Below are 14,039 nucleotides of genomic sequence, written 5' to 3' on the forward strand. Positions count from 1 at the left end.
ACCTGTTGCTAGATGATCTGGGATGTATATGTGTTCAGTTATGGTTATGGTCCTGATCATATCAGAAGATCTCTGAATGTTGAGAGGGTGATGCTTTGCCCACAGCTCTCTTGACTGCAGAATACATTTTCCGGGGACCTATTGTCCACATTCTCATTTGGTGCAGGGACAATGTAGCCGTGTCACTACAGTTCTAAGACCAGAAACAGATGTTCATGGAATCTTTTTTCTAAAGTATTTGGAACTGTTCTGTTGTACATTTAGTGAAAAACACTTCAAGTAACTTTTAAAGATTGTCATTGAAATTGTAAATAAATAAAATGCGTTAAATGACAGTTGTTCACATTTATTAAATCTGGTTGTGGGCATGTGGATGCTTTTGTTTTTCCTTCTACTCTGTTGTATATTAAAATTGTTTTTCCAAAAAAGAAAAATCAGAGAAACTAACATTCATATAGAGCTTTCCTTTTTCCTTATATACTATTTCCTGTACGTAAGAGGATAAGTCACACCAACCTGCCATTTTTTCAACTGAAATGGCAAGATTCTGTGAGGTCAGAGATTAGGTGTACCTCATAAAGTAAGGCAGAAGGAATGAGTTGATAGTGTTTAATGTGTAACTTACTCAGCACCAGTGATGTGAAGGGCAGGAAGCTGGAGTGTTGCTACTGATTTGTACATGGACTCAGTGCATCCTCTGTTATTTACCTAAAATTCCAGATTCTCTGCTTTGGTTGCCTTCTCTTTAAATCTTGTCATATCAAACTTAAGAAATCCACTAAAAGCTTGGCCATTTGTGAAACTAACAAAGGTTGCTTATTTCTTTTCAGTATACTTGGAAAAGTCTTTATCAAAGGAGTTATGTCTTAGAGCCCCCAGGTACAAGCCTGACTGCCTTCTGGGGGATATCTGACTTTGCATAAGGGCTGAGGCCCTCTTCAGGTTAAGTGAAGGAACAACCCTGCCTGTGGTCTAACATTTGGCTTATCTCTTTGCCCATTCTTGGCAGCAAGGAAGCTGATAATTGTTACGAAAGAGGAGTCAGTGTGGAGAGTAGGAACTTATTACTCTTTTTTGCAAAATCTTCCTTTAACGGCCCCCTAGCCATCCCACAGAGGCCCAGGGATAACGTCCTGAAATGAGTAAGATGAGATCATTGTATAGGGTAGAACATGGACTAGATGGGCTCCAGAAACTTTCAGTGGTGAGTTTTAGTATCTAGTGTTTACTGAGCATCTTGCCCCATGCACTGTGCTTTACAGGGATTATCCTATTTAATAATTAACAATCCTAAGAAGTAGTTGCTCCTAATTCTCACTACAAAAGAGTCATGTGAGGCTCAGAGAAAGGAAGCAACTTACCTGTAATTTCATAGCTACTAAGTGATAAAGCTAGGAATTGTAACCCAGCCTGTGCCTTTAACCACTAATTGAATAATGCTAGCCACTGCAACATCTAAGTGGTGAGAAGTAGTTTAAAATATGGAAGAATTATTATACTCTGTATTTATGATTTTAGCAAAAAAGTTATTAATTCTAGCTAATTTGTTAGTATAATTACAGGTAGATGGTTCTTATGCCTGGCATACCTGTGTATGTACCTTTTTAAAAAAAACAGTTTTATTGCAATGTAATTCACATACCATATAATCCATCTACTTCAAGTGTACAAATCAATGGTCTTTAGTTTATACAGAATTGTGTGTTTATCTCCATAATCAATTTTAGGACATGTTTATCACCTCAAAGGGAAATTTGTACCTGTTAGTAGTCATGACCTATTCTTCCCCACTCTTCCTAGCCCCTGGGAACTATTAATTTCCTTTCTGTCTCTGTATGTTTGCCTGTTCTGGGCAATTACATATAGTAAATGGAATCATAGAATATGTGCTATCTTGCGACCAGCTTCTTTTACTTTGGCATATCCTGTTATTAAGGTTCATCTGTGTTGTGCCATGTATCATTACTCCATCTTTTTATTACTGAATAATATTTTATCATATGGATATACCACATTTTATTTTTCCATTCTGTACACGTTTTCAAAGAACAGTTTTTAAAATGAGGTTTGTTTTGGTCAGTTTCTTGTCGGAAATAGAGTTGGCAACTTCTTCTCCCAGAAAATACTCAATCACCTGGAATATCCTTGCTGGGTAAAAAAAGGAAATTAGCACCTCTGTTGCTTCTAAATATAACTTAAAAAAAAAATTCCCCCTAACATCTGACACCTTTGATGTGTCTTAGTTTTGCTATGTGATCTTGAAAATTTTTGTCTCTTTTCCATTTCAGTGAACACATAGCCACATAAAAGATAGGCAGTTATATAAACAGTGTTACTGGCCTTTTTTAACAAAGAGGGTCATTTTCAACATATTTAGAGAGTACTGATGAAAATAATTGTGTGTGTGTGTTTCAGAAATAGTAACCAAAATTCTCAATATTAGAGCAGTTCTTCTTTTGGAAAATTGCTAAGGAATTGTTATTAGAAGTGCTACATTATAATATTTTGACTGTAAACCTTTGTAAGCTGACCCATTTACTCTGTTCCCACTTAACGTAATGTTGAGAGAAAGTACTGAAGATATGAGACCAGGAAACTTATTAGCAGGATGATGCGAAGATTAAAGTTAGGAAAGAAGTTTCCCTCCTAAAAGGTGATCTTTTAGGTGACAGTTTAACGATTTATTATATTTTGTGGTTTTACGTGATTTCTGCATTTTCCCCATTCTACTTTATTTTGTGGCATATGCAAAATAAAAACAAGAACATTTAGAACAAACTTCCATTGTGCTGTTGGAAAGGAGCTACTGGGAAGCCCAGCTGTCTGTAATCTCCTCCCTCCCCTTTCCTACCTCAATGCACACATTCGGAAATAAGTTATTATTTAAAGACTTAGGTGGGAGATGATTTTTTAAACAGTGATTGATTCGTGTGTGTTCAGTCCACTGCCTACAACTTTGACATAACATTTAATCATGAAAACTGATGTTTGTCAGTCAAGAGTCTGTGTGATATGGCATTAAAAAAAAACAAAAACCATCAATTTGGGAACCTGGCTCTAGCTGTGTGACTTTAGACAAGTTTTTAAATACCACTGAGCTTTATTTCTTTCACCAAAAATAACAGAATTACTTCCCAAGGTTATGAGCATTAAATGTTTATGCAATGCATTTACCTATAGCATGGCACATGGAAGTCATCAATAAATGTAACAGTTGCTGTTGGTCCAACAGTTCTCATATTAATGATCTGAGATAAATCAAGAAAAAGCTTTAATAGCTCTTGTCTTACACTGGATAATCTCTAGTACCCAAATGGGTGAGTGATGTGATTTTTGTGACTTGCGTTCCAGTTACACAAATTCATTCAGATTGTTTTGTTCTGTTGTCACATTTTTCCTTTGATAATCCAGAATGTCTGGCTTGATTCTAGAATAAGCCAATAAACTTGTGACTCAGGATTTTAAAAATCTGATAGACTTATGCTGTAAGGGAGCATTTCCCTTTAACATTTGTTTTGACATAGTTTGCCTTGGCGTTGTTCAGTTGTTTTGGAGTACCACTGATGTCTCCCATACCTATGAGCAGGTAGCATGAATCTTCCATTCTGGGACAGGCTCTGTTGGAGCTAAAATGCCTATATTCAAGGATGCTTTGCCTTATTTTATTCTTTGCTGTGTACATGCTGTATAAGATTCTTGTCAAAGTCCGTCTTTTTGTAGCAGAAATTGCCCCTTTATGATTTTATGTAAATTATTTGAGTTATATGGAATCTGCATGTTTAAAACACTTACCAATCTGGTAGTGACTACTCTGATGTTTATTAATCTACTTAGTTTGTAAGTAAAGTAAACATTTAAACGTGGTTAATATGTACTATACTCCCCCCCAAAAAATCTACCGGTTTGTTTACCTCATAACTGATTCCGTTTACATATACCCACACACAACAACCCACCAATACTATTAAGCTTTCAAAGTGGACATTCCAATAAGAAAACAGATCATGCTCATTGACTCTTACTTTTTGAGATGTGTGGCCAAATTGTAATTTATCCTAGTTACAAAAAGAAAAATCTAGGCAAAGACTAAAGAAAGCCAATTGTCATGACACAGTTATACTAGGATTAGACTTTGTTAAAAAACAACTCCACAAGGATTTGCAATGGAATTTCAAACATTATCTTGGGGAATTCTGGAGAAAAGACGATTTTACTTAGACCTTTATGTTTTTGATGGTGCTGTGCAAGAGAGAAGCCAGGATTCTTTCAGAAACACTCGAACACTGGCCAGGCGCAGTGGCTCACGCCTGTGATCACAACACTTTGGGAAGCCAAGGTGGTAAGATCACTTGAGTCCAGGAGTTTGAGACTAGCCTGGGTAACATAGGGGGACCCTGTTTCTATTTTTAAAAAAATAGCGGGGTGTTGTGGTACCTACCTGCCTGTGGTCCCATCTACTCAGGAGGCTGAGGTGGGAAGATCACTTGAGCCTGGGAGGTGGGGGCTGCAGTGAGTTGTGATCCTGCCACTGCACTGTAGCCTGAGTGACAGAGTGAGACCCTGTCTCAAAAAAAAAAAAGAATAGTAAAACAAACTTGTTTCAGTTGTAGGTCTAATACAGTGATCATTTAGAAGATAACTATCAATCTATATGTAATATAGATTTTTTTATCCAAGCGTTAATTGAGATGAGACTTTCATTATGACTTAGTAATAAATTCTAAGTAGTTTATCTATAGGATCCTGTACTGGTAGTGGTTAAACTTGTGGACTCTGGAGTCAATTGCCTGAGTTCAGATTTCAGCTTTTCCTGGCTGGTTGACTAGTAAGTGTCAATAATATATAGCCTAGTGTTGTTGTGGGGATTAAGTGGATAAAGCCATATGATGTCTTAACATAGTAGCTGCTTCCATCATCACCACATTAGGGGTACCACTGTATTCTATTTTATAGTTTATTATATTGAAGAACTCCCAAAGACAGAGCCTAGAGAACACTTTTTACACAGCGCTGTAGTGAGTTTTTGTAGTTGAAAGCACTTTGACTATGTCAATGACCAGACACTTGAATTCTTTTTTCCCCTTAATTAAACCACGTTTATCTATGTGACATTTATAGCAGGTACGTAATACATAAAAATTAGGATATTGGAGAACAAATGCCATTGGGAAATGAGGAGGCTAATAGAGACAAGTATGTTTTCTTGCCACGGATATTAATCTTTGGATGTTAACCTTTTTTGCCAAGAAAACATTACTTGCCTTAGTCTTGAATACAATGTAAAGATAACACTGCCTAACATCTTGTACAGCTCTTTGTAGTTTACAGTCTTCTCAGTATACGCTTGGATCCTTACAAGTCACTGTATGATAGAGATCGTATTCTTCCCGTTTTCTGTAGTATAATGTTATCTTGAATTTATTACTAAGTAACCAGGAGACCTGTATTAGAATCTTTCCCCTATGATAGATTTGTAGGGCAGGATTACAAAGGCATCCAGAGTAATTACTGTTCAAAGTAACCTAGCTGAATTACTAAATAAGTCTAGATTCCAGTTCTGATTTACTAATACTCTTTGTGAGTACCACCTGGAGGATAATTTGTCTTTTAACTATTCATTAATTTCCTCATTAATCTTGACAATACTTGATTTGTTTGTTTATATTTTAAAGGATGATGGGATAATGCAGAACAGTATAGGGATTTGATATATCATTTGAGCTCATGCATTGAAATATTTTAAGTTTTTGGAATGGTAATAATGTAGATTTTTTTTCTTTGAAAATGTGCTAGTAACAATGAAAGAAACTGAGGAAATTGCCAGGGAATAATCCCCACATACACAAAACCAGTAGGCCCAGATAGTTTCGTGGGTGAGTTATTTTTAACTTTACCAGCCCAGACAACATAGTAAGACTCTATCTCTACAAAAGAATTTAAAAATTAGCATGGTGCGGCAGCCTGTACCTCTGATCTCAGCTGCTTGGGAAGCAGAAGTGGGAGGATCTCAAGCCTAGGAGCTAGAGGCTACAGTGAGCCATGATTGTGCCACTGCACTCTAGCCAGGAGTCTCACTGACAGAGACCCTGTCTTAAAAATTTAATGAACTAATTTAAACAGTGTCAGTTCAGAGAGAGTTTCCTAATTCATTTTTACAAAACTAACATAACAAACTGATACCAAAACCTGGCAGAATGTGCATACACACATATAAACAATGGTCTAATCTAAGAATTGATATGTTGTTTAATAATTAATGAATATTTATTGTCTCTTACCCTTGCCAGGCCCTGCACATGGTATGCAATTTGTATTTTCATGTTTAAAAGCCTGTATGGTGTGACAACTCTTGTTATCCCCATTTTAGAAGTAAGGAAAATATGTATGATGAGGAATTGCAAAAGAGGTTGAAGGAATGCATGTTACCCAGAAACACACAACTGTGAAGTGCCACTTGTATTGAAATTGACTGACCCGAGAAAGCCCAAACTCTTAACCATTATGCTAAGGTATAAGAGAGAAAAAGAACCATAAAGGAAAAAGAGAATATGAAAGACTGTTAAGTAAATTGTCTTTTACACTGATTATATCTAGGATTAGTGTGATTTTTTACTTTTTCCCAAATACATTTATGTATTACACTTTTAAGAACTAGACTCAGGTACTACACCTGTAGTGAGTAAAACTATGATGTTCTTATAATTTAGACCAATGTGTTGAGCAGTGGGTACTACAGCTACATAGACTTTTCTGCCTGGTTGCTAAAACTACTTTTTATTTTATAATAAAGAATAGGATCCTGGGTGCAGTGGCTCACGTTTGTAATCCCAGCACTTTGAGAGGCTGAGGCGGATGTATTGCTTAAGCCCAGGAGTTTGAGACCAGCCTGGGCAACATGACAAAACCCCATCTCTACAAAAAACACAAAAATTAGCTGGGTGTGGTGGCGCATGCTTGTTGTCCCAGCTATTCATGTCGCTCAGGTGGAACGATTGCTTGAGCGCCAGAGGTCAAGGCTGCGATGAGCTGTGATTGTGCCACTGCTCTCCAGCCTGGGCAACAGAGCAAGACCCTGTCTTTAAAATATATATATATATATAAGTGTTTACAGGGAACTTGAGTTAATCAACAGAAATATTTGGAGCTGTTTTAGTGGCAGATTTTTTAAAAGTATGTGGAGAATTTGGCTGTCAAGAATTCTTCACAGAAAACTTTGTACTGGGCCTTGGAGATCTATTGCACAATCCTAGCTTGTTTTGTGTAATACATCAATTCCTGAAATCATTTAAAATACACTTTGGAATTTAGTAATAATGGAAGCCATTGGGGAGGGGCACTATATGGAAAGGAAGCAATGATGTTTTGTACTCTTGGAATATAAATATGTTTTGTATTATTTATTCCCAAAGATAATTCTTAAAAATGTGCCATGGGGATTTGCTGAAAGGATTTCAACTTTTCATTTTGTTCACCAGTCACCCTAATTTTTTGGGTGTGTTTATCCATGTATATGTACTGTGTGCAGAGATTTCCTTTAATTTTATCATGGTTTATATGAGGTAATGAAGGAATACCATCATAGTATTTTGAAGATGTTTTGAAGTTTTGTTTCTCCTATCAGATGGACCTCTGCTTTTTAAACTTCTTATTGAAGTGTAGCATAAATACAAAAATATACATCAGTAATAAGCATACAGTTTATGAATTTCACAAAGTGAACCATACGTATGTATCAACGTTTGCTTTTAGTTGAAACTAAATGTTGTTGCTAAGTGTGATGATTAAGGTTTGTTCACCAATATTTTGAAAAGACTATTCTCATTAAAAATAAAACAAAATCAAATCCCAACAAAGCTTAAAGGTTAAAGAAAGCAAAAGAAATAATAAATAAAGCAAAAAATAGTAAACAAAAAGGGCCGGGCATGGTGGCTCACACCTATAATCCCAGTACTTTGGAAGGCCGAGGCAGGAGAGGATTGCTTGAGCCTAGGAGTTTGAGACCAGCCTGGGCAACATAGAGAGACCTCCTCTCTTAAAAAAAATAAATAAATAAAATTAGCCACACATGGTGGCACACGCCTATAGTCCCAACTACTTGGGAGGCTGAGGCAGAAGGATTGCATGAGCCCGGGAGTTCACAGATGCAGTGAGCTGTGATCACGCCACTGCACTCCAGCGAGGCAACAGAGCAAGACCCTGTCTCAAAAAATAAAAACAAAACCATGCCTGTCCATGTGAGATTGTAGTAAGTTAGTTTTTGAGAGTGTTTATTTCTATCCGTATCAAATATTGAAGGGCTTTAATCATCGAAACATTTTATTTATTGCTTACTAGAAGCCATGCATTATCACAAGTGATTTAATTACACATTATTCTTACAACAATTCTAGAATATATTATTATTCTTATTTTGGATAGACGTAGAAAGTAAAGCTTAGAGAGGCTGGATAACTTGCCCGAGTTCAGATACCCAGGCATGGTGGAGTCCTACCTTAAATAAGAACTTGCGTTTTTACTGTTGCACCCTGTTCACCATGTGTGTATGTAGTGCATTTGCTGCATGGTAAAGTATTGCCAGGTCGTGTTGTAATGGAGTGAGGTGCTGGGTTTTTGTTTTTTTTAAATCAAATGTAAAAGGAAGTGATTTCAAGAATAATTCAGAAGTCCTCAAAGCAGTGTCTTCATAGGATAAGGCTTTGGGGCCTCAATCTCATTCGAAGTCTGGGCACATGAATTTGTGTCAAAGATGTGCTTTCGTAGCAAGTGCAGTGTTTAATTTGTATGCTTATTGGAGAGGCTTTGGGGTCAGGGGAGCTATTGAAGACTATGGGAGCAATAAGGCACCAGGCCCCTCTTGGTGTTTTCTTGCCTCGATGCAAAGATATTGCGTGAACTGCTTGAAGGTGTGCTCATTTTGCACCTAGCTTTAAAAAGTAGTGTCTGCTTTGGAAAAATGCTAAAGACTAAATTTAACTTGCTTTTTGTTTTGGGAAAATATTTTGTAGATATTTCATTTTAAGCTATTTTAGAGAGAATTTTCATGGGATATTTCACAATCACCATATACCAGATTGAGTTCTGCTATTAGAGAACCTTGGTAAACAAGTTATATGAAAGTTCTTGTGCTTTTTGATAACCAAAAACCCGATGAACAGAATTATTAATAAAATTGGAATAATGATTCATGGTTTCTGAAATATCCACATAGGACATGGATCCACATTGGATTGTAGTATATGGAACAAGCAAGCCTAGTTAGGGAGTCACATATTGCCCTGCTTACATTGGTCCCTTTCCTTCTCTTTTTAACTTGATGGTATTGCCACATATGTGATCAACCACAACAAGTGGAAACTATATCGTGGACAATGTTGAAATTTGGGGAACTGTGACTCTCTTCTGCTAAAACTTGGTTTGAATTTTACTATTGCTGCAAAAATGTTTGCTGAAATTTTGCTTTCAACATATATCCTAAATTTATCTATAATTAATAGTAAGGGGAAATCTCTTTGGAGCTGTTAAGATGTTCAAGAAAGTTATGAAACAATTGCAAATCACTTTATCACTGCAGTTTAATTTGCGGAAACTCTGATCTTTGATATATTTTAATTCCAGGAGATCTTCTCTCTCCTGTCCCCTTGGTTTGTGGTTTATTTTGGTTCTATTCAAAAACCAAAGGGGAGAATAGTCTGCAAGTGAATAGCAAAAGATCTAATAATTTAAAAATGTAATTGTTTGAATTACTAATATCCCAGATCTTGGCAAGAATAATTAGAGCTACCTCAACTTAGGGAATGCAGTTTTGAATGTTGTCATTCTTCAGAGCAGTGCTCCTGAAGCCTGGATGCAAATTGGACCCACCTGGGGAGCTTTAATATCAGGCTCTGGTCACACCCCCAGATAGTCTGATTTATTTTATCCCATGCGAGGTCAAATATTGATATTCTTAAATGTTTCCCACTGTACAGCAAAAATTGATAAGCACCAGTAGAAATTAATTTGATTTCGTGATGCAAATAAAAGATAGAAAAGATGCTTAATCTGATTATTTAAATGATGAGAGTTTTTAGAAGTGTTTGGAACGTCATTTTTTGAAGTAGCAGCCACTGAAGTGGAATGTAATGTTTTTGTTAAGTCATCAAAGAAACATTGAAACCTTCATTTCATTTTGTTTTGAGATGAAGTCTTGCTCAGTCACCCAGGCTGGAGTCCAGTGGCGTAATCTTGGCTCATTGCGGCCTCTGCCTACCAGGTTCAAGCTTCTCATGCCTCAGGCTTCTGAGTAGCTAGGATAAGTGCACACCATCACACCCAGCTAATTTTTTTATTTTTTAGTAGCGACAGGGTTTCTCCATGTTGGCCAGGCTGGTCTCGAGCTCCTGACCTCGGGTGATCCACCCGCCTCCGCCTCCCAAAGTGCTGGGATTACAGACGTGAGTCACTGTGCCTGGCCAACACCTTCATTTCTTAAAAGTAGGTAACATCTTAATGCTTACTATTAAGGAATATGGCTATTTTACGAATATCTGCTATCTTCTTCCTGAAGCCCATCTTTTAAATAAATCTTGGGAAAGGGTCTGTTTGAAATGGTATGGAAAAAACTGAGGTGGGTAAGATTTGATGATCTTCAGCAAAGAAACCTGAAGAGTAATATCCAATCTCAGTTTAGAAACAATGAAAAGACTAGTTTATAGAAGTTATTTCAGGCAGAGGGAACAAATTGTGAAATGACAGACTTAAAACTAAATTAAATTAAGTTATATTATTGGTTGAATTGTGCGTGTGCACACCTATACGCCAATTCATACATTGAAGTTCTAACCTCTACTACCTCAGAGTGTAACCTTATTTGGTTATTGGAAATAGGGTCATGGCAGATGTAATTAGTAAGAAGTTACACTACAGTAGAGAGGAGCCCTTACTCCACTACCTGGTGTCCTTATAAAAAGGGGAAATTTGGGCTGCGTACGGTGGCTCACACCTGTAATCCCAACACTTTAGGAGGCCAAGTTGGGTGGATCGCTTTAGCTCAGGAGTTCGAGACCAGCCTGGGGAACGTGGAGAAACCCCATCTGTACAAAAGATCCAAAAATTAGCCAGGTGTGATGGTGCATGCCTGTAGTCACAGCTACTTGGGAGGCTGAGGTGGGAGGATCACTTGAGCCTGGGAGGCAGAGGTTATGGTAAGCTGAGATTGCGCCACTGCACTCCATCCTGTCTCAATTAAAAGGTCAGGAGGTGAGTGGAGTTGGATTTGGACACAGAACCCATGTAAACATGAAGACCAGCCATCTGTAAGTCAAAGAGAGAGCCCTGGAACAGATCCTTCCCCCATAGTCTGCAAAAGGAACCAGCCCCGCCAACACCTTGATTTCAGACTTCTAGCCTCCAGAACTGTGAGAGAATAAATTTCTGTTAAGGGACCCAGTTTGTAATACTTTGTTGTGGCAGCCGTAGCAAACTAATATAAGTCCCAATATTTTATTTGTTTTGAAAATCTAAACCTAGGAAAATTCAGCATTTGAAATTTTACTATTTCTTTAAAAGGTAGGGAACCAGTTCTCTGGAATGAATTGTAGAATGTGTGGTTATAGAGTTCTTAGGTTTTTGATGACTCATACTTTAGCCAGTTACTAGTCAATCCAGTTTACAAAGCAGTTTATCACGAGCCCAGATCAGCAGCTGGAGTTTCAGGAGTGTGCATTTTTTTCTATTTATGGTAGTAGAGTGGTAAGAGTCTTTCTAGTCACCTGAGAGGTGTTTCCTAAATGTATTTTGTATATACAGATTCAAGCCTCTTACCTATTTTCTCTCTCTTTCTCTCTCTCTCTTTCTTTTTCTTTTTCTTTTTTTTTTTTTTTTTTTTTTTTTTTTTGAGACGGAGTCTCGCTCTGTCGCCCAGGCTGGAGTGCAGTGGCTGGATCTCAGCTCACTGCAAGCTCCGCCTCCCAGGTTTACGCCATTCTCCCGCCTCAGCCTCCCGAGTAGCTGGGACTACAGGTGCCCACCACCTCGCCCAGCTAGTTTTTTGTATTTTTAGTAGAGACGGGGTTTCACCGTGTTAGCCAGGATGGTCTCGATCTCCTGACCTCGTGATCCGCCCATCTCGGCCTCCCAAAGTGCTGGGATTACAGGCTTGAGCCACCGCGCCCGGCCTGGACTAAACCTTGAGAAGACCAGGAGCTTAATTGAGCTCTTAGAAGAAAAGAAAAGGAAAAGTGTTTTAACAAGTGCATGTTCATGCTAGGTGGGATTACATGTCTACAGTTTACCTGTCAAAAAAGGAAAAGGGAAGGCTAGCTACACTTTGCTTTGGACATTTTATATATTTTCTCTAAGGTGTGTGAAGTGTATTTGTGTGAGTTACAGTATAGTTTTTTTCTTTCTTTCTTTCTTTCTTTCTTTCTTTTTTTTTTGTGACAGGGTTTTGCCATGTTTCCCAGGCTGAAGTGCAGTAGCTATTCACAGATGTGATTGTAGCACAGTATAGCCTTGAACTCCTGGGCTCAAGCCATCCTCCTGTTTCAGCCTTCTAGGTCGCCGGGACTACAGGCACATGCCACTGTGCCTGGCTTCTATAGTATAATTTTTGAGCCTCCTAGTTTCTGTTTTAAAATTTGTTTTACTATTTGAAGAGCCAGTTACTTTTCTAGCTAGCTTCCTCTTTTCTGAAACAGGAAGAAATATTTTGAAATAAAACGATCCAAATGTGTTTTAGGATTATTAACCATAAATTTCAGAACATAGCATTCTCGAAGGTAAGGATATTATCTCTTTAGCACCTATGATACATATTTAGTTCGGGTAATTAAATTCTTATGACAGAAGTAATGTCTAACCTCAGTGGGTAGTTCAGTAAACATTAATTTTAAAAGATGGAGGCTGCTTAGTTGTAATGAAATCATAAATAATATTTTGAATATAGCAGACTTACTTAAGGAAAATAGTAAGGTGCCTGGCATTATATTATCTATGAGCAGAAACTTTTTCTTACATTTGAGAAGATAGCTTGAACCCAGGAGATTTTATTTAATTAACATATTATTTATTTTATTTTATTTTTTTTTTGAGATGGAGTCTCACTCTGTTACCCAGGCTTGAGTGCAGTGGCGCGATCTCGGCTCACTGCAGCCTCCACCTCCCAGGTTCAAGTGATTCTTCTGCCTCAGCCTCCCTAGTAGCTGGGACTACAGGCGTGTGCCACCATGCCCAGCTAATTTTTGTATTTTTAGTAGAGACAGGGTTTCACCACGTTAGCCAGGATGGTCTTGATCTCCTGACCTCGTGATCTGCCCACCTCGGCCTCCCAGAGTGCTGGGATTGCAGGCATGAGTCACTGCACCCGGCTTTCATTTTTAAATTTTAATGCCATTATTTGCTTGTAATAGACAGAAATTTCCTAATGCCTAGAAGGATTGTAGAGATACAGCCTGATAATCTAAAAATTAAATTGATGGCTAGTATAAAATAGTTTTGAGCAGTATTTAACAAAAGCAAAACTGTGTTAATCCTTTGTTTTCATTTACCTCTCCCTAACCCCTCAGCTTGGTGATCCAGCTATTTTTCCTGCCGTAATTGTGGAACATGTTCCTGGTGCTGATATTCTCAATAGTTATGCCGGTCTAGCCTGTGTGGAAGAGCCCAATGACATGATTACTGAGAGCTCACTGGATGTTGCTGAAGAGGAAATCATAGACGATGATGATGATGACATCACCCTTACAGGTGCGTGTGTCTCCATCCAGTAGGACCTTGCTGCAGCACAGCGTTAGGCAGTGTCCTCATCCTGAGTTTGTGGGCCATAAAATGCCCCTAACTTGGTTTTGAACTGTATTACCTTAAGACACTAGAGCCCTACATAGAGAAGAAATTACATTTTCTGTTTCATCTGCTGGTTTTAGTACTGTTTGTCATCTCCCATTTCTCCTTTCCTAAATATATTGAGATGAATGTGACAAAATAAGAGGTATATAAAAGGAACCAAACGTACTCAATTCATCAAGTCTTCACTGAGCAACTTTTTTTTTTTTTTTTTTTTT

The 14,039-nt window shown here is 37.8% G+C and overlaps 1 protein-coding gene across 1 annotated transcript in view; it reads left to right on the top strand.

The window, feature by feature from the left end:
* ELF1 (E74-like factor 1 (ets domain transcription factor)) overlaps window positions 1–14,039 on the top strand; it is an 85,365-nt gene that overhangs the window by 44,779 nt on the left and 26,547 nt on the right. Inside the window, exon 6 of the mRNA XM_011942970.1 lies at window positions 13,545–13,725. Within this exon, the coding sequence (XP_011798360.1) occupies window positions 13,545–13,725 (181 nt within the window). The remainder of the gene's footprint in view (window positions 1–13,544; window positions 13,726–14,039) is intronic.

This window comes from Colobus angolensis, unplaced genomic scaffold (assembly GCF_000951035.1).
Source record: "Colobus angolensis palliatus isolate OR3802 unplaced genomic scaffold, Cang.pa_1.0 Scaffold214, whole genome shotgun sequence".
Classification (NCBI taxonomy): Eukaryota; Metazoa; Chordata; class Mammalia; order Primates; family Cercopithecidae; genus Colobus; species Colobus angolensis.